This window comes from Heteronotia binoei, chromosome 14, assembly GCF_032191835.1.
Source record: "Heteronotia binoei isolate CCM8104 ecotype False Entrance Well chromosome 14, APGP_CSIRO_Hbin_v1, whole genome shotgun sequence".
In the NCBI taxonomy this organism is placed as follows: domain Eukaryota; kingdom Metazoa; phylum Chordata; class Lepidosauria; order Squamata; family Gekkonidae; genus Heteronotia; species Heteronotia binoei.
Window position 1 is genome coordinate 70,264,747 of NC_083236.1, and position 21,867 is coordinate 70,286,613.

The following is a 21,867-nucleotide window of genomic DNA, read 5'->3' on the forward strand; positions in this document are numbered from 1 at the left end:
ATCCTCTATACCAGGGGTCCCCAACCACCAGTCCATGGACTGGTCCCTGTCCGTGGCCTGCTAGCAACCAGGCTGCAGAGCGAGGCAGAGGCACCACGCCTGCCCCACTCACCCAGGACCCAGGTGGGCGAAAGAGGCAGGGAGGCAGCCTCAGAGCAAGGCACAGCAGCCCCACCGCCCCTTCCGCCTGCCTGGCACCCGATCAGCGGACTGGTGGGAGTCTTTAAATGGGAAAGGCAGGCAGACTGGCCTTCTGGTGCCTGGCCACCTAGTGGGGAGGTGGCAGAAACAATTCCAATCTCCCCCCCCCCCATTGGGGCAGGGATGGGGTGAGGACAGGGGGCCAGCCTGGGGTGACAAAAACACCCGGCACTGCTCCCTCCCCACTGGTCCATGAAAAAATTGTCTTCCATGAAACCAGTCCCTGGTACCAAAAAGGTTGGGGGCCACTGCTCTATAGGACAGCCCTTCAAGTACTTGAAGATGGTGATCATATCCCTTTCTCGGTCATCTCTTCTCCAGGCTAAACATGCCCAGCTCCTTCAACCTTTCCTCACAGGACTTGGTCTCCAGACCCCTCACCATCTTTGTTGCCCTCTTCTGGACATGATCCTAAGGATGTGGACCAGATCCTTGGACAGGAAAGACTTAGCACTGTGCTCTTGACCCCTGCCCTTCCTGACTGATAAAAGAGGACTAGCTGAGTGGCTAAGGGGAGTGGCAAATGCTTCCCTGAGTGGGAGTTGAGCCACCCATGCTTAAGGAGCCAGTGAGTGATCAGACATGTTCTGAAAAAACCATCCCTGAGCCCTGCTACATTAGAAAATTTCAGGCCATTCTCTCAATCTTCCATTCTTGGGCAAGATGCATGGGGTCATGGTTAGGGGCGTGCAAAAAGGAAGGGGGAAGTATTTGGGGGGGGTTTGGGTGTATTGAACCCCAAAAATATTGGCAATTCCCAATATTCCCAAATCCCAATATGAGTATGGTATTTGGATTTCAGAAATATTCAGGAAACCGGTATTCTCCCAGCTCCATTATATCCAAAGAGGACCAATATAATCAATATATATATTCTTGGAAGAGACTGGTTTTCTGGACCAATTTCAATCTGGCTTCAGGCCAAGGTTTGGAACAGAGAATGCTGTGGTCTTCTTGGTTGATGACCTCTATCAAGAACTAGACAGGGAGAATGTGACCTTGCTAGTTTTGTGGATCTCTCAGTTTCCTTCAGTACTGTTGACTATCGTATCCTACTGAGCCCCCTCTCAGCACGGGGACTAAGCAGCTGAGTCTTGTCCAGGGAGCCGGTCTCAAAGAAGACAGCAGACTTTTTATGGGGTGGTTTGCCATTGCCTTCCCTAGTCATCTACATTCCCCACCCCCAGCAAGCCAGGTACTCATTTTACCGACCTTGGAAGGATGGAAGGCTGAGTCAACCTCGAGCCGGCTACCTGAACCCAAATTCTGCCAGGATCGAACTCAGAGCAGAGCTTAAGACTGCAGTACTGCAGCTTTATCACTCTGCGCCACGGGGTTCTTATACTGTACTACTGTACTATTCTACTGTGCTATTCAGCAGTACCATCCTGCTATACTATTCCGTCTTGCTGGATCATCCTGTTGTACTTTTACTAAATATTGTAACTAGTTTTTATTGTGATGTTATTGTGATTTTATAGCTACTTATGATGCACTCCAATGGGGGAATGGGCGGAATATAAATAAAATAACAACAACAACTGCCTCTGAACATCCCAACAAGTTACAGCTCTGTGTTTATTTGAATATGCCCTTGACACAGGTGCATCCCACACGACACTCTGATATGCAGACATCCCACTTCAGGCACTATTCTGATGAGAAAGCAACTTCAGGGGAGCAAATACCACCCAATATTTGAGAGAACCACAACAACAGCGGCTACATTTTCAATTCAACTTCAGCCTAAGAGTCCCCCCTCCCCCAACTCCCTTCCTGCTGGAATTTGCATTCAGGACTTTTGAATCTTGGGTATGCATGTGCACTTGAGAATTCTCAGAGAACGTTCCCTGCAAAGCTTATATCAGTCCAGAAAAGAGCTGAGCGGAGAGGTGCTCACTCACCCGAGCCCTCGGAGGCGCCTTTGTAAGGCAAAACCTCTCCCTGGGATGGGGGGTTGAGAGCAGCATGAACTCCAGTCTCCAGCTTTCAGTTCCAGCGTTCCAGATCTGCGTGCTGCACTGAAGCAGAGAGTGTGTGTGCTCAAAACCTGATTTCATTCCAAATCAATGTGCTTGCTTTTCCAGAGCACAGCATAGCTTTTCTTACAAAAATGTAAGAGCTTTGAGATTCAAGCCCATCAACTGAGAGCACACGAAGGAAACAGGATACTAGTTCATGCAAAGACTATTACTAGAAACTCACAACTCCCTGTGACAAAAATCCCCTTCTTTGCTGAGAGCAGAAAAAAATGCCCGGCATCTCTGTCTGCATCGCTCACAAGATTGTGGCGGGTGGCTCAGAGTGCTCGCTCAGTCACAAGACTATGCCATCACTGTGCACACAGCTCTCCTTCCTCTTTCTTGGCTCCTCTTTTACCTCTATTGATTCCCTATATTTACTTGTCCCTCCTGATCTCTGCAGCTCTGCCATTCAGAAGGAAAGCATTAAAATGGTGTCTTCCAGTCATCAGGCCTTGGTTTTTTGTTGTTCAGTCGCACAGTTGAATTCAACTCTTTGCGTCCCCACGGACCAAGTCACGCCAGGCCCTCCTGTCTTCCACCATCCTTCGAAGTCTGCTCAAATTCGTGTGGGTTACATCAGAAACACTGTCCAGCCATCTCATCCTTCGCCGTCCCCTTCTTCTTTTCCCTTTAGTCTTTCCCAGCATCAGGGTCTTCTCCAGGGAGTGCTCCCTTCTCATTGGGTGGCCAAAGTATTTGCGCTTCAGCTTCAGCATCTGAACTTCCAGGGAGCAGTCTGGGCTGATTTCCCTTGGGACTGACTGATTTGATCTTCTTGCAGTCCAAGGGACACTCAAGAGTCTTCTCCAGGGAGTGCTCTCTTCTCATTCGGTGGCCAAAGTATTTGAGCTTCAGCTTCAGCATCTGACCTTCCAGGGAACAGTCTGGGTTGGTTTCCCTTAGGACTGACTGATTTGATCTCCTTGCAGTCCAAGGGATTCTCAAGAGTCTTCTCCAGCACCACAGCTAAAAAGCATCTATTCTTCTGCACTCGGCCTTCCTTATGGTCCAGCTCTCACAGCCATACATTACTACTGGGAATACCATCGCTTTGACTATACGGACATTTGTTGGCAGGGTGATGTCTCTACTTTTTATTATATTGCCCAGGTTCGTCATAGCTGTCCTCCCAAGGAGCAAACATCTTTTAATTTCACGGCTACAGTCACCATCTGCAATGATCTCGGATCCCAGAAATGTGAAGTCTGTCACTACTTCCATGTCTTCCCTCCAAGTTTCGTCTCCCATCTTTCTCCACGCTATGCATAATTTTATAAGGCTCTACAGCATCATTTCCCCCCTCTAAAAGCTCTTTAGCCTTTCCTCTAATGCAGACTGTTCCAACCACTTCCTTGAGCATTGCGGTTGCTGTCATCTGCACCTTCTCTGGGATGGCATGACTAGAACTGTACATGTCATTCCAAATGCAGTTAACTCCACAGATTAATTCAAGGGCATTACAATACTGGCCATTCTATTTTTCTCATGGCTGCCATAGGCTGCCATACACTGAAAGTGACATGGTCATAGAGCTAGCTGCTACTACCAAAATCTCCTTCCTTCTCAGCCTCCACCGGTTCAAAAGCCATCAACATATATATAAAACCAAGATTTTTTTTTGTTCCGATGTGCATCACATTACAGCTAAATTATCTTGACCCTTCCTTGCCATGCTGCTGCCTGCATCCCAAATGTGGAGCTCTTTGCTCTCTACTTCCTGTTCACTTTGTTGCTACTCAAGTCCTGGATCAATTATGATCAGATGCATGGATTTTAATAAAGACCCTTTGGTTTCCACTATTTCCCTCTCACCATTGTGAGAACCATCCACTTCCTCCTACTCTCTGCCTTCCTGTTTAATTATTTTCAATTCTGCAAGAGAAGTGGCTTTGGGAGCATGTGTTGAGAGAGCCAGTTTGTTGTAGTTAAGTGCGCAGACTCTTATCTGGGAAAACCGGACTCTATTCCCCATTCCTCCACTTGCAGCTGCTGGAATGGCCTTGGGTTAGCCATAGCTATTGCAAGAGTTGTCCTTGAAAGGGCAGCTTCTGACAGTTTTCTCAGCCCCACCCACCTCACAGGGTGTCTGTTGTGAGGGAGGAACGTAAAGGAGATTGTAAGCCACTCTGATACTCTGATTCAGAAAGAAGGGTGGGGTATAAATCTATGGTTTTCTTCTTTAAATGTTTTGAATAACTAGCTCCAGGTCTTGCTAGGCCTTATCCACTTCACCACACTAGATCAGTCCTTTTGCACCACACAGAACTATAAAAGGCTGGTCAAACAAGACTTCTGTTTGCAGATGCCAAGCCGATGCTTCCTTGGAAGGGCTTGTTCTTCTGACCACTTATTGTTCTGTCCTTAATAATGCTCTCTACCAATTATCTGGGACAGACACCTGGCTAATGGGCTCGTAATTTCCTTGCTGAATCCCAGATCTCTTAAGAAATAAAACTTATGGTCTTTCTTTTTTGGAGTACAGAGGCTGATTTTGGTGACCTGTTACATATCTTTGGTAGATCAGCAATTTCACATATGACTTAAGAATCATTGGGTGTATGTTAATCAGACCCAGTGATGTCATTTTTACAAAATTTTGTCAGTTTGCCATAAAATAACATCATCACTGCTGTCTTAGTTCTTCCGACATGGCTCCCCAAGAACAGCAGTTCTGGGGTAAGAAGTGGGCCAACATTTACTGATGCAAATAATTCATTTTGTGTCTCCACTGTTTCCATATCCTCCACTGGCAATCCTTGTAACCCTTTGTTCTCTAGTGGTTCCACAGGCTCCATGGCTGGTCTTCTGCTTCTGATGTAGATATAAATTTCTAAAATTCAGATCCATAAACTGCAGCGGGTGCAGAACGTGACAGTTCACCTGCTGACTGCATCACCTGTATGGGTGAGCATGCGGCCGGTGCTCCGCGGCCTGCACTGGCTGCCTATAGAATACCGGATCTGTTTCAAGGTGTTAGTTTTGACTTTTAAAGCCTTACGCAGCCTGGGACCAACATACCTGCGGGGTCGTCTCTTCCCATATATGCCCCGGAGTTTGCTTCGTTCAGCCTCCCAAGAGAGGCTGACTGTCCCCGGCCCAAGAGATGCTCGTCTTGCCTCTACCAGGGCCAGGTCCTTCTCGGTCCCGGCCCCAACCTGTTGGAATCAGCTCCCTATGGAGATCCAGGCCCTACCTGGCTTGTTAGCCTTTCGTAGGGCCTATAAAATGGAGCTGTTTCGCCAGGTCTTTGGGTGAGGCGGCGGGCATCAATTGGCCTCCCCTACTGTAGTATCCTACTGCACTGATTGCTGTATTGTCCTGCTACACCATCTTATTATATTGCCCTACTGGACCATTCTGCTGTACTGAATATTGTAATTTTATTATCATGCTGTTGTGATTTTATTATTTATGTTGTACTCTTCTCTGAGTCCTACGGGGGAATGGGCGGAATATAAATACACAAATAATAATAGGAACATATATTAGGAGGTGCCATGTAGTAGGATCCAGGTGTCTGGTTCAGGCAAGTCCTCTGAGACAGAGCTCTGCACAGGGAGATCTTACCTCAGAATAACAAAGCAGGAATCAAGTTTCACCTTTAAGACCAACCAATTTTTATTCAGACCGTAAGCTTTCGTGTGCTCTCTAAGCACACTTCATCAGACAAAGGGATCAGGTATTGTGGGCTGAAATACAAGCAGCCTGGCAAACTAACTGGTCAAACTAACTAACTAGCTTGTATTTCAGCCCACAATACCTGATCCCCTCGTCTGATGAAGTGTGCTTAAGAGAGTACACGAAAGCTAATGTTCCAAATAAAAATGGGTTGGTCTCAAAGGTGCAGCTTGATTCCTGCTTTCTTTTACTGCTTCAGACCAACATGGCTGCTGCCCACTTGGATCTATTTCAGAATAACAGTCAGCCTCCACTTGCCTGGGGAGGTCAAACTAGGAATTAACTAATATTTAGGAAGAGGGGTAGGCTGTTAACAGCCTAGAGTAGAAAAAAGAGCTTTTCCTCACTGCAGAAGGTATTAAGGTGCCAGAACATATTTGGAAGAGCCAACATAAACACAGTAGCATTTTGTTTGGCTTTTTCACATGGAAATACTTATCCTATTTTTTCTGACTTGTGAACTATTTGAAAAGAGCTGCAGGTGTCAAGGAGGTAGATTAAAGATACTGGTGCTGGGGTAGACAGAAATGTGCATGTTAAATAAATGTTCCTAATCACAGTTTATTCCGTTTTCATGTTTGGGGAATGGAGGGGGGGTGAGAATTAGCAAGACTGGCAGAGTGCAGTGGAAGAATTCCAGAGAGCTGAGAAAATTTAGGCTGCTTAATGCTGTTTTTATATTGACACTTCTATAGCGGCTGTTTTAATAATTTTAATAATTTTATTAGATGTGTTTGGAAGCCACCCTGAGCAGGCGTGAGGAGAAGACAATTTTTCTAAATAAATGAATATAATGTTTATAGTCCAGGAACAGAGGATGCACTATTTTCTGTCTTCAAAAGTGCTGCAAGATGGAGCACACAGTTTTTTAAAGTACATAAGCATATGCCCATTTTCCAGGATAAAAGCCAGAGTCCCAGTTAAACCCTTGAAACTGGGATTTCCTAAACAATAAGCACTTATGCAAAAAGCTCCATGCTGAGAATCCCAGAATGCCAACAACAACGGGTCAATTGTGCAGAATATACACACCAAACATGACAATCCCAGCACTGTTTATTATCTGAAACCAGATTTCAGCGGGAGAAAATTCCTGGTGTTCTTTGTCTCTCCTGAAAAGAATGCTTCCTTTTTCTGAAAGCTTCCTCAACCCCAAACTTTGCTCATAATTTTAAGAAACAGCAATTCCAGCTGATCAAAGCTATGCTTATTTCAACAGGAAGGCAGGGCAAGATAATCAGCCAGTAAGACACATGGTCTGAACGGCCTAATCAACGGTGACCACAACGGGTGTCCAGTGCTGCAGCCACACACAGGAAACAGCTTTGCAGTGAGTCAGAGCAGGTTAGTATTGTCTACTTTTGACCAGCAGCACCTCTCTGGCAGCTCTCTAAGGTCTTTCACATCACCTGCTACCTGCTCTCTTTAACTGGAGCTACTGGGGATTGCAAAACAGGTGCTCCATAACAGAGGTGTCAAACTCATTTGTTATGAGGGCCGGATCTGACATAAATGAGACCCTGTTGGGCCGGGCCACGGGTGTCATAAAAGTAATTGAGACATAAACATTATAAAGGAAACCAACAGACACAATTAACATTTTTGTATCTCTCCCGTATGATCGAGGGAACTGGGCAAAGGAAGCTCTGACTCTTTCCCTCCCTCCCCAGGGGATGAGGAGGGGGTGGAGCCACAGCCAATAGAAGAAGAAGAAGAAGAATTGCAGATTTATACCCCGCCCTTCTCTCTGAATCAGAGACTCAGAGTGGCTTACAATCTCCTCTATCTTCTCCCCCCACAACAGATAACCTGTGAGGTGGGTGGGGCTGAGGGAGCTCTCCTGGAAGCTGCCCTTTCAAGGACAACGTCTGCGAGAGCTATGGCTGACCCAAGGCCATTCCAGCAGCTGTAAGTGGAGGAGTGGGGAATCAAACCCGGTTCTCCCAGATAAGAGTCTGCACACTTCACCACTACACCAAACTAGGTCTCCTAAGGAAAAGGAAAAGGGGCTGTGATCTGTAGCTCCCGTGCAATTGAGCAAGTCTGGCAAAGCAAGCTGTGACACAGAAGGAAGCAAGAGAGAGGGAGAAGAAAGCAGACTTGCTCGCAGGCCTGACAGGAACCCTCTGGGGGCCTGATCCAGCCCCTGGGCTGCGTGTTTGACACCCCTGCTCTATAACATTGCCACGGTGCCAGATGAGGCTCCCAAGAACGGCTCATTCAGAAAAGGCAACTCCACAGCCCCGTCACTGCTTGCAGGCCCAGCAGCTTAGCAAATGCGGTCTTGGAACAGCCTCCGTGGCAGAGCACTTCTGACATGCCTCTCCCAAGCCAGTGAATCCAGGACAGTAAAAGGCATGCACCAGCAGAGGCCCTTGTAGAGTGTTGACAAACACAAGACAAATTAAAAGTGGCGCTCCCAGAAGAGTGTGCGCAGCAATCCCTGAAAGCAAAGGTCGAACGCACAACTGCCTTTCCCTTTAGTCACTGTTTCAGCTCAGAGCAGAAAAGTTAACTAGAGAGCAATGATACATTGGCATAGCCTCCTCCAGCCAATTAACTGGGGCCCCCAAGACTGTCCCCTTGTGAACAGGAGACGGCACACTTCTTTACAGCCTGGGAAGACCAAGGCCAGGTCATCAAAGATCCATTCTTTGGTCCTTGCTAAAGTCAATCTTCACTGCTGCATGTGGTGGTGAGGGGGGGGGGGGGGGAAGTGCTCTGGGACCCCACTGCTAGCACTCCGAGTCCTGAAGACAGAGCGCCTTCATTTATATGGGCAAACTTGCATGAAGATTTCATATACCCCTGTTTTGTAACAAGTGCAACTGGAAAAGTGCAAGCAGCACAAACACGTACGTGTAGTAAAAGAGACACGTGTACAATCTTCACATGCTACAGCACGTGTTTTCCCTCCTGCATCCATATATAATCGATCCTCAGTAGTGTGCTCATACACACACAAACACACAAGCCAACAGGAGTAATAAAACAAAGACTTACACCACTGTGCCAACATTTTCTGTTTTCTGACCCTCTGGTATCCTTTCCTCACATGAAGCTGGCAATTCCTCTTTGGTATTTTCTGCAGTTAGCATTTCTGGATTTCAGCCTCACATACCGTGGAACAGTTCTCACCCTGCCCATCCATAGCATTCTGCTGCTATGGCTCAGTGTCCGTGCCTTCTCGTGTGATATCTGGCAACTATCCCGGAAAACATTCCATTCTAGCACATTCGTCTTCTCAGACAGTCTTAGATTTTGTGTTTTTTTAAAAGCCCGCTCCATCCCGAAGGCTCAGGGGGGATATTCACATTACAAAGAGCTGCAGTGAGGAATTCCCCAGTGATGCAAACCTATGCAGATAAGCAAGCCTTGAGCCAAGAGGGAAGGCGGGGCATAAATATTTTAATAAATAATAAGGTGTCACATCATAAGGGAAGCAGCCCAGGCTAGTCTGATCCTGTCAGATCTCGGAAGCCAAGCAGAGTCGGTCCTAATAATTTTTATGGAAGACCTCCAAGGAACACCAGAGTTGCGTTCCAGAGGCGGGCAATGGCAAACCACCTCTGAACATGCCTTGCCTTGAAAGCCTTATTCTTTATTATTTCACACTTATATCCCACCCTTCCCCAAACAGGCTCTGAGCCCATCTGCAACTTCAGAGACAAACCAAAGCTCCCTAGGTCAGCTGTAAGAGAGCCAGTTTGGCGTAGTGGTGAAGTGTGCGGACTCTTATCTGGGAGAACCGGGTTTGATTCCCCACTCCTCCACTTGCACCTGCTGGAATGGCCTTGGGTCAGCCATAGCTATCACAGGAGTTGTCCTTGAAAGGGCAGCTGCTGCAAGAGCTCTCTCAGCCCCACCCACCTCACAGGGTGGGGGAAGGAGATAAAAGAGATTGTGAGCCGCTTGGAGACTCTGATGCAGAGAGAAGGGCGGGGTATAAATCTGCAATTCTTCTTCTTCTGTAACTTGACAGCACTTTCTGCCACCACCCCATGAGGCAGCTGTGACTTGATGGAGGAGGAGAAGGAGGGAGATTGGCACAAAAAGTTCTACCCATCTGACAGCTAGTCCAAAAATTAGGGGCAAAGAGAAGGATGGCCTACTGTGGCATGTTGCCTCTGCCTTATTCTTCTTGTCGCTTTGGAGACAAACCCAAAAGCCTTCTCACCTTGAGCCGTGCTATGGGCAGTGATGGTGGACAGATGAGGGGAATCTGTTAGCTTGCAAAAGTGCACTGGATGAATATACTAAACTCTCACAAGCAGTGCTTTCACCGGGAAGTGGAAGGCCAGGTTCAGGGGCTGCAGGAGCCAGCAAAAGAACAAAAAGGAGAAACAAAGAGAAACCTATGATGAATGCAGCAAAGGAGGCATCTTCTATCAGGGAATGTCCAAAGTGTCACCGTGAAATAAACCTTTGACTGAAATCCAACATAATCTGGTGATAAATCCTGTACTAGGCAGTTCCCCCGCACCAAACAGAGAGATCTGAAAGTGCCAGTCAGCTGAGCCACTGTCTCCCTACAAAACAAGGGCAACTGCTGAAGAAAGACAAGTGTGAGAAAGATACACTACCTTTTTCCCAGTTTGTTTCTCCACCATGTCGTTGCTGAGAGAGAAATCTTCAGATTGTGGTGTTTTAGAACACCCGCCCTTGGGCATCGTTCTGCCTTCCTCACTTGGCCTTCATTTATGCTGCTATTGCTTCATCATCAACTGTCTGTAAGGAGAAGAAACACAGAGATCAACGTCATCATCCTCCTCCTCCTCATTATCTAGAATCTCACACAAAAAGGGCAATACAAGTGGATATTTGAACAAACTCAGACGCTTTATTTGTATCCTAACCCTCTGCGTGCTCAGGGCCAAAACAAAGAAGTGAGAAGAAAACAGACCTTGGCCCTTGGAAAAGTCGGAAGGATCAACGGTCACACCAGTGGAAGCCCACTCTTTCACGCACACAGGAGTCAAACGGACCCTATCTTCACCCTCGGGAATAGCTTCACATATAGGGGCTTCCAAGGCACCCCCCAGATTGTTCTGTATTTTCCAAGAGGGTCCTGTAGCTATTGACCTCTGCAAGACCTTGTTTTCTTGCACATTAAACTGAATTCTCCAGAATGTCACAAGACTATCACATAAAGCAAGGGTGGTGAGCTGCGATCTGCCCCAAGAAATGCGCCTCTTATTCAGGGCCGTTTCCAGGAGAAAGCAGAGATGGGTAAACCCTTGTGCCGGCGTCTAGCGTTTCCATAACAGTTTCTAAAGCAGTCTTCCCCATTCAGTTCAGTGCTGCCTTTCTACCTCAGTCTAGGTAAAGTGCAATTCAGAAGCAGAGCAACAAAGCTCTGTTGCCCATGCCATGAGTTGCTTGGATACAGGGTTGAAAAGACAACTGACATCTGCACTACACTGTTTGGAGTATGTGCTGGAATAGATCAGCAACAGAGGATGCAGCCATCTTTTTTTTTATTACTTTATGAGCGGGGTGTTGAACTCATTTGTTATGAGGGCCGGATCTGACATAAATGAGACCTTGTTGAGCCGTAAAACAAGCTTAAAACATTAGCATTCGTTGGTCTTAAAGGTGCCTTCTTTGTATTTCTCTCATGGGATCCAGGGAACAGGATAAAGGAAGCTCTGGCTCTTTCCTTCCTTCCCCAGGGGACTGTGGGGGGGGGGCTCAGTCAATAGAAGGAAGAGAAGTTTGGCTCAGTAGCTCTGCTGTGCAATTGAGAGAGCCTGGCAAAGCAAGGTATTCCTCCCCCCCCCTCCTCCCCAAGGGAGGGGCCTCAGCCAATGGAGAATGCTCTGTAGCTCCTGCACAAGTGAGCAAACCTTGCAAAGGAAGCAAGAGAGAGGGAGAAGGAAACAGTTGACAGCCAGTTGCTCAGGGGCCTGATAGGAGCCCTCCAGGGGGCCTGATTTGGCCCCCAAACAGCATGTTTGACACCCCTGCTTTAAGAGAATACATCACCACCTCCGGTGAGGCAAAATTCATCAGTTCACCTATATGGACCAGTAAATCAATTGCAACGAACTGAAAAGTCTTACCCTGTCATGAAGAAGCAGGGTTGGAAAGGCCACTGGAGGGGGAGGGGGATTTCCTTTGCTGACTGCCATTGGAGGAGAGTCTGGTAACTTGGCTACACTGCAGGCTGCACACCTCCCCCCCCCAAAAAAAAAACCCCCCCACAATGGGAGGAAATTGTCCAGGAACAGGGAGACTTCTGATCCCACAGTCAACTGAGGATGTGGAGAGACAATTAAAATCAAAAGTCTCGCCACTCCCTCCCCAAAGATCTGCAAGTTTTATAGTTTAGGTGAAGTTGTGACATCCGGGAGTGGGGAAGGGGGCTGCACTTCGGGGCTCAGATGAAGTGGAATGGCAAGTTGTGGTTTTTACCATGTTTGCCAGACCGAAGAAGGGCAGAAGTCTGGTCTGCTTTCTACTCAGTACTTCTCACTAGAAATGGCTGCACCGTGGCTCCACAAAAAGTTCTTTGTTTCCAGCCTGCTCGAATGGCCTCAATGCGAGACATTAAAAATGCTTCACATGCTCCGTCTCTAGCCTGCAGCCTGAAAAGTTCATTAAGCTAAATTCCATGTTCATATGCAAAGCTGAGACGGAGGGTCAAGGCAGCGCAAGGCAGCACCCTTCCTACTCGGTTCAGAAGGGATAACGATAGCCGAGCTGAGGACACCCAGAAAGAAGTGGGTGTGACCACTGTAAACTCACCTGCTTATATATGAGACCTTGGCGAGACTCTGCCAGTCTGAATAGACACTACTGACTTTGATGGGCCAAGGATCTGATTCAGTATAAGGCAGTTCCATGTATTCATGAAGCTGCCTTATACAGAACTGGACTAAAGGTCCACATAGCCCAGTAGTGTCTATCCCAACTGGCAACAGCTCTCCTGGGCATATAACAGGTCATCCCCAGTGTCTGGCATGCAAAACACTTTATTTGGAGTTTACAGGAAGGGTGTTCTAGATGACTAAAATGTTCTGGTCAATAACTGTAATAATAAACTGAACTGAACTGATCCTAGCACCTACAGCATGCAATGCAGAAGCTCTGTGGCTGGGCCATGGCTTTTCCCTCAAGCCACTACCAACCAAGTCCTGGAGGAGGAGGAGAAGGAGAAGAATTGCAGAGACTCAGAGCAGCTTACAATCTCCTTTATCTTCTTCCCCCACAACAGACACCCTGCGAGGTGTGTGGGGCTGAGAAAGCTCTCCCAGAAGCTTCCCTTCAAGGACAACTCCTACAAGAGCTATGGCTGACCCAAGGCTATTCCAGCAGCTGCAAGTGGAGGAGTGTGGAATCAAACCTGGTTCTCCCGGATAAGAGTCCACACACTTCACCACTACACCAAACTGGCTCTCCTGCCTTATACCACACTGGACTAACAGTCCACATAGTCCACATATAAACCACGCTGAGTTAAACTGCACTCTGTGCCAGACCCCCATGTTAAGATGTTCCATCATAAAAGAAAGGACAAACAAGGCGACTCCCCTTACAGCAAAGTGGGCAACAGACACGCAATCCAATTTAGATGCTTCACCTTACCTCCCTATGTCCAGGGCTTTGGCTTAACTACATTATTTCTTTTTTTAAAGTGAAAAAAACACTATCAATTAAGCTAAACAAGCTAGGTAAAACTCCAATGCCAGCTAAGGCCTGCTCACTCAAGAAGATGTTGCAATGATCCAGGCTGCTGTGTTTTGGAGCGAAGGGCAGCTGCTGGCCACGCCTCCTGAAGAAGGAACTAGACAACTTCCATTCAACAGGGAAGGTCCAGTGGAGATAGACTTTGGGGAGACAGTGATGGTAAATTTGTAAGCTGCTTCTCAGAAACAAGAGGGATCCCACCTGTACAGGAAAACAACAATAGCTGCTGCAGGAATGAAAGCCTGGGAGGCTGGATCTGAAAACTCCCCTTCGACAAAGACCACCTAAAGCACACACCTGGATTTTAGTTTCCATCTAGAGTACCTTTAAATGTGGTCCCAGTCCCAACTGGTGCACCTGGACGCAACTATTACAAGTAAGATCTGTGGTATCCACCATTACTAATGTATAAATAGCACTGTATTGTTTTATTGTTACTAGCTGGCATTTGTAATGTACTGTTTCGCCAACTGGCGTTGTCAGCCACCCTGTACGGGAGGCAGAAAACTCTTCAGGCAGTGAATGAGGAAGACTGGATCCAGCCCAGTATAATTTTACTCCCCATGGACAAAAGTCTCTTTTTTTAAGGGAAATCACCTATACGAAGGCAGCAGCAGACCCTGAGACCAGCTCGTCCTTGCATTAAGAAAAGCTCCTATTGGTAAAGTCTATGAAGTCAAGGCAACAAACCAGCTCAAGAAAGAACTGGAGTCCCACCACCCCCCTTCAGGAGGGAAGGAAAGCGCCGAGACACATCCCTGCCAGGTACCAGTTCAGTTCATTTATTGCAATTAGCCACTGGCTGTTACAAATCTACAAAAACCTCAAGAAAAAGGAAAGTCAACTAGAAGTTAAAACATCCGAAGTTTTGTGTAAGGTATAACCAGGGTATAACAACAGATGCAAGACAATGGCAATAACGATAAAGATGTAGACATAAATCGAAAAGTTATCCCTTCGCATTGCCACCTTGGCACATATTTTCTTTGCTGCAAGGGCAAAGACTCAAACGTTCTGGGAGATATAAGCATCAATATCAGATAAAAGAAATACTATTTTTTCCTCAACTGAATAAGCACTTAGACCTGACAGAATTCCATCTAAAAATTCAGCCCTTGGACTGGATAAAGCCAACAGAAAAGCAAACGCTGAGGTAAGTCCTCAATTGCATGAGAACACCAAATGCATAAACGTTGGGAGCACTGGAGTTTGGTTAAAATGACCTTCCATGACTGCTGTTGGCATTGACTGGAATCGTAAGGAGGTAAAGTTCGCTCTAAGAACATGATTAGAAATGTTAACTAAGTATGGAGATCTTGTGTGTTCCAGTTTAATTAATTTGTATCATGGTGCTGTTTTCTATTTTAATATTAAGGTACGATCTAGTCGAGCATCAGAGTCAAATATCCATTTTCTAAGATGGGATTGTCGGGTACCAAAGTTTAACCAGGGGCTCGTGCAGCATTTGCAGCTCAAGACTGAGCCACGAGTCTGTGGCAAGAATCCTATCCATGGCTTTAGTAAATTCTCAGTCCTGCACCCTGCGACATGGGGGCAACAATGACGACCTACCTGACACAGCTGTTGTGAAGACTGCCACAAGACTCAATAGATGCAGCATTCCATGCACCCAGTACTAATTCTAAGAATTACTGTGCAAATCCCAAGTCTTAAGAACTCCTAGGTATAAGGCAGCTCCTCTATGGACAACCGCTCTAAATGTTAGGAAGCTCTTCCTAATGTTGAGCCGGAAACGCTTTTGAATTTGATTCGCCCACGTACTGCTGCTCCTCACTTGAAGTCACCAGCTGAGACAACCCTGGAAGCTTTTGCAACCAGCTTCCCTTGGTACACGAAACAACCAGGAAAGAGACTGATGGATTTCTCTTCCTTAAGTAACTAACAGATACAAGAGTAGCTGAGCCACACTACAATCCAAGGACTACAAGGCCATCTCCTCCCCGTCTCCCAAAGATCATTCTTCAAATACCCATTCTAACTCCGAATGGAGAATCCATTCACTGCTTCCTATCGAATGTGTCCGTAATCTTCACCTTCATAAACTTAGTGCCAACCTAGGAAGAGTTCCCAAACACAAGCAAGGGCGATGGGGGAAGTGTGGGAAGAGAGTTATAACCAGGGCTTTTTATTTGTAGCAGGAACTCCTTTGCATATTAGGCTGCGCCCCCCTCCCAATGTAGCTAATCCTCTTGGAGCTTACAGTAGGCCCTGTACTAAGAGCTCTGTAAGCTCTTGGAAGATCGGCTACATCAGGGGGGAGTGGCCTAATATGCAAAGGAGCTCCTGCTACAAAAAAAGCCCTGGTTACAACACTGGCACCCTTGCACAGAAATAGTAACATGGGGATAATACAAGCACTTAACAAATACCCCCAAATAATTTGGTCTCAACTGGTGCCACGTTTACTGCAGCACACACAGGAATGTTAGCAGGTGCCTTTTGGCCACACAGTCAGGTTCACACGGGAGGAGCATGTGGGAGACGGGGGAGTCCGGACACCCTATTCTCCAGCAGGCTCTGGCATCAGCAGCAAAATGCCCGGTGAGGGTGGCTATCGAAAGCAAGTCCAGGAGAGCCATTTGCACATGCATGCAGTTCAATTATTCTTGAAAAAAATCTGTTTGCTCTGGATGTCAACGTGGCCATTTGTAACCAGAGTACATACCTACTTTATGGAGAGCTTTGAAAACCTGTTTCGCTGAGAGAAAGCCAGACGGATGCCAGATTAATTCCCCACCCCTTCTGTTCATGGAGCTGACTCATTACACTTGAAAAGCTGGCTGCCTCTTCGTGTAAACAGAGCACTGGCCTATTTAGCAGCTTGGAGGGAGTATTATATTTGCACAACAATTACCAGCCGGGCCTGCAATTCCGATTTTGTTTTGCAGCACATTGTTAAGGAGTTTGAGGTGGGGGAGCCAGGAAGACACAAATGCTCGTTTTGTCCCAACTGTACTCCTGCGAAGAGATGTGGGGCTCCATGTTATGTGAGACCCGGTCTGAAACTCTCCTAACTTGACAACTGGACAAGCTACTTTTACTACTACTCATTATTCAGACTTTGTTTCCTGGGCAGGGAGACTGTCCTCAAACTTTCCGTTTTGTAAACAGTTATCTGTGCGCCTCACACCAATGACTTCATTTCTGTCATAAAACAAGGAAGCCACATAATATCGCTCTACCCCAAAGCATCTCTGGAACAACAACAGAAACTGCTTACATGTGGCCAGCAGCCAAGCATGTAGGGGTTGGCCTCTCCCTAGGCCATGCACAAAAACAGGCTTCCCAGCCGTTTGAACCAGAATTGGCAGCTGTTTCCATTTATGCGCAGACTCCATGAGGTCCTCCACCCAACTGGGCGAAAAGGCTGCAGAGGCAGAGCGAGAGAGAAGGCCTCCTGAGGAACCACAGCCCCGTGAACCACTGCAGACTGCTTGGTTTGTGACTCCCACCTAGGTGTGGCTCACACAGGTAAAGCTAGATCCAGGTGGGCAGCCATGTTGGTCTCAAGCAGCCGAACAAAGTTTGAGTCCAGTGGCACTTTTAAGACCTACAAAGTTTTAGCTCGGCGGGGAACCTTTAAGACCAGTAAAGTTTTATTCTGGGTATCATTATTATTATTATTAAGCAAATTAACATTTTATTGTATCAACTAATAGAGTAGCATAGTGTGCACAATGTTTGGCTCCAGTGGCACCTTAAGACCAACAAAGTTTTATTCTGGGTATAAGCTACTCAGAATAAAACTCTGTTGGTCTTAAGGGTGCCACTGAGCTCAAAATTTGTTCTACAGGTAAAGCTAGATGCAGAATTAACATCTAACCTGTCATGTGCACATTAGTTCTGTCCTTATGTTTTCTAACCAGCAATAAATGCACACACTCCTTTAAAAAAAAAAAAAACCAAGAAGTTGCACAGCAGCAACTGAACCTGTTCATCAGATCTATCCCTCCATCCCGAGGAGGAAGCCTGTTCCACTGAGGAACTGCTCTAACCATCAGGAAGTTCTATCTGGTGTTGAGCTGGAAACTTTGGATTTAAATTCAACCCATTGGTTCTGGTCCTACCTTCTGGGACCACAGAAAACAATTCCACAACATCCTCTATATGACAGCCCTTCAAGGACTTGAAGATGGTGATCCTATCACCTCTCAGCCGCCTTTAGGACAGAGCTCTCTCAGCCCTACCCACCTCACAGTGTGTATGTGTCAAGCATGGTGAAATTCCATTGATAATTGATTGTTTAGGGGTCCTGCCTAACCTGGTCTGTGAAGTATCATGGAGGATCCAACTTTGCTAGCTTGTTATTCTTTCCCTTCCCCCCTCCTTGCTTTATGGGTCATAATTAGAAGTAGTGAGAACTGAAACCAAGTAATCAGCACCTTCCCATACATTCCTGTAAGGGAGTAAGAGACATCTGGGGGAAGCAAGGACATGGTCCTGATAATGCTATGGGAATGCAGACATTTATGACAGTTTATGTGTGAATGCTACCCCGCAACCCCATCCCTTGGAATCCCAAGTATTGTATCCATGTGTATTCAACATTACTCTCAAGAACCTGTTACCAAAGTATCAGTCTATTAATAAACGTAGTCTTTGTATCAACTTCGACTCATCATTGAACTCGCATGCTTGACATTTTGAGAGTAATCTCCAAGAAGTTTAACCGCCCTGGCAACTTTATAGCTGAATGGCTGAAAGGATTCCAGTAAGCAGTGAACTTCCTAAACCTGAAGAAGGAGCGAGAGCACCAACCCCACTGTGGCACGTGCTGGATGCCCTGTGAGTGGCTGGACCAAGTTCCCCGCTCCACATCTAACAACTACTGGTCACTCCACAGCAGTGGCAACCACGTACATCCACCACCACGATGGACGAGGCCCCGGTACACTGAGAAGCCATCCTAACCAGGCACATGCACAAGGTGAAGATGGCCAACGAAGTGGATGAGAACCCCGGACCCGGAGAAGAAGAGGGAGCCACGGCGGTGATTGGTGTGGAAGCCGACCCTCCTCTGGGTGCGGGACTTGGGAACCCCAAAGCACCAGGCCTGAGAGAGGAGGAAGACGAGATGGTTCGTGAATTCCGAGCGATGATCTGCAAGGAGGTCAAGGAGGTCGCCAAGGGATTGCGGGATGAGATGCAGGCGATGACCACCATGATGGCCGGGGAGTTCAACAGGCAAATTGACTGAGTCCTGGGAACGACCGGCCCAAGGAGAGCCCCGCAACCACCCGCGGCTAGACCTCCAACCACACCGCCGCAACCACAACCGGCGGCACCCCCAGCTCCACGAGAAGGGGGACGTGGGAGAGAGCTGGACGCCACCTTCGATGGGGATTTCGAGGAGGCGGAGTATTTCACAATCCAGGCAAATAGCTACATGCACTACTAGGGGAACACCTTCCCTGATGAATTCAGTCGTGTGGACTATCTGGGGTCGAAATTGAAAGGAGCTGCGAAGAGGTGGTACGTAAGCCTGTACGAAGCCATGAGCCTGGAGCTGGACTTTGTAGCCACCTTTCTACAAGCTCTGCTGGCCCAGTACGAAGACCCGCTGCAGGAAACCCGTGCCCTGGCCGCTTTGAGGGACATGCAGCAGGGCTCCAAGACAATTCAGGAGTACGCAGCCAAGTTCTGTACCAACGCAGCTAAGGTGAGGGGATGGAGTGAGTTGATGAAGATCGAGCACTTCGCCCGCGGGCTGAACGCCAGCATCTTGGATCGCGCCCTGCAGCAGGCCAGACCAACCACCCTGGTGGGATGGATCCAGCTGGTGGGGGAGGTGGAGACGAACATGAAGAGAGTGGCCATGCAACGCCAACATCAGAGCAGTAAGTCGGGTCGTGACCCAAAATTCGGAGGGAAGGCGGAGGCGAAGAAACCCCGGGGGGGGGAGCCAGCGGGAAGGCCACAGGGGCCCGCAAATGCTTTAGGTGCGGGGATCTGAACCACCTGGCTAGCAGCTGTCCGAACCCCCCCTTCGAGCGCTTCCAAGACGAGCACTCCGGCTCCGAAGAAGCAGACCGGCCGCCCTAAGGAAGCAGCAAAGAGCAGCGAGTCTGCGAGCTCAACAGCGGACAACCACACCATCGTCACAGACGACCTGAGTGAGATGTCCTGGGCTGACAAGCCGTCGGGAAACGAGGACAACCTGCTCTAAATGGTGCCAGCCAACAGGTCGCCGCCGAGGAACCGGCACCGCTCAGGGTGAGAGTAACAGGGTCGCTGTATTTTGTACCAGTCATTGGTGGATCTGTATAATATGAGATGTAAAAGGAAGATACAAATGATCCTAAGGGACCCTTCACATCTGGGCCATTTGCTATTTGAGATCTTACCGTCAGGTAGACGATATAGAGTGTTGAAGGCTAGGACAAATAGATTTAAGGACAGTTTCTATCCAAGTGCTGTGGTTAGGCTAAATGCAGGGTTATGAAGGATTATCTGTTTTAGATATATTTAAATAGTTTAAATGGTTTTTAATGGTTTTATGAATGTTTATCTGTTTTAGATGTATTTAAATGGTTTTAATGGTTTAAATGGTTTTAGATGTATTTAAATGGTATGAATATGAATATGTGTGTTTGATGTGTTGGTATGTTTTGTGAAAGAGCACCTCATTTCGTTGCTCTCTTTTTGTTGAGAACAATGACAATAAATTTATTTATCTATCTATCTAATATTGCTAAACAGCAAACTCAAGAGGTTCGTGCAAGTGAAAGCCCTGATTGACTCGGGCTGCACCAGAGACATAATCACCCCTAAACTGGTGGACGCACTGGGGCTCCCCACGATGGCTTTGCCACACCCCATCCAGTTTGAACAGATGGATGGGTCAGTGATGAGGGGGGAACCCTGTGTGTTAGAGACTCAGTTAGTGCCGGTGGGCATTGAAGACCACTGGGACCAGGAGGCCTTTGTAATTGCTCCCTCCTCCGATGTGGTTTTGGGAGTAGGTTGGTTGGCCAAGCATGAGCCAGACATTCAGTGGGGGGACCAAACAATAGAATTCAATGACCTGAGATGCACAGCCCACTACTGGACTAAAGAGTGGGGTCCCAGTCCACCGCCCCGAAATGAGAAGGTCTGCTTGACGATGGAGGAGGTCCAGGCAATCCCCAAAGCTTATAGAGACTTGAGGGGGGTGTTCAGCAAACAGGGGGCCGATGAGCTACCGCCCCATAGGGACACGAACTGCGCCATCGAACTGATCCCGGGGCAGACCTCACCTAAGGCCAAACTGTACTCAATGGGGTGGGCGGAAAAGGTGGAATTGCAGAAGTTCCTCAATAAGAACCTGAAGCGAGGTTTCATCCGACCCGCCACAGCCCCCCATGCATCCCCAGTCCTTTTTAGGAAAAAGAAGGACGGCTCACACAGACTTTGTACTGATTTTCGGGGGATTAATGGGATCTCCACCTCCAATGCCTACCCAAAACCCCTCATCAAGGACTTGCTCAGTACAGTGTCGGAGGGGAAGGTGTTTACCAAGTTGGACTTGAGGGATGCGTATTTTAGAAGGCGCATCAAAGAGGGGGATGAATGGAAAACGGCGTTCAACACACCCATGGGACAATTTGAGTGTCTAGTAATGCCATTTGGGTTGCAAGGGGCGCCGGGAGTGTTCATGAACTTTATCAATGAGGTGTTGAGAGAATATTTGTTCAAGGGGATGGTGATGTACCTGGATGGCATAATCATCTACTCACAAGATCTCAAATCGCATGTGAAATTAGTGAGGGAGGTTCTTAGCACCTTATTGAAACACAAGCTGTATGCTAAATTGTCAAAATGTGAGTTCCATAAGACCAAACTAGACTATTTGGGCTTCCGGGTATCAGCGCAAGGGCTAGCCATGGACCCAAGTAAGGTTCAAGCGGTACTGGATTGGGCTCCCCCGAGGACACGTAGACAGCTCCAATCGTTCCTCGGGTTCGCCAATTTTTACCAAACCTTCATACCAGGGTTCACCCAAATTATGTTACCCTTCACAGAGTTGCTAAAAACTAGGGGGAAGGGTCCTGATGCCAAAAAACCAGGGGTGAAATTGAATTGGACACAGAGGTGCCAAGAGGCATTCTCCAAGCTCAAACGATTGTTCACTAGCGAACCCATTTTAACCCACCCTAATGAGCTGAAGTCTTTCATTGCGCAATTTGACGCCTCCGATGTCGCCGTCGGAGCCATCCTCATGCAAAAAGATAAGGAGTGGAGGCTAAAGCCCTGTGCCTATATCTCTAAAAAGTTC

The 21,867-nt window shown here is 47.5% G+C and overlaps 1 protein-coding gene across 2 annotated transcripts in view; it reads right to left on the minus strand.

Moving 5' to 3' along the window:
* Positions 1–21,867, minus strand: part of ANKRD11 (ankyrin repeat domain containing 11) — a 233,554-nt gene that overhangs the window by 84,443 nt on the left and 127,244 nt on the right. For both annotated transcript variants that reach the window (XM_060253567.1, XM_060253568.1), the window contains one exon: positions 10,487–10,631. In XM_060253567.1, coding sequence (XP_060109550.1) covers positions 10,487–10,573 — 87 coding nt within the window. In that variant the 5' untranslated portion in view covers positions 10,574–10,631. Of the gene's footprint in view, positions 1–10,486; positions 10,632–21,867 lie in introns of those variants that run through there.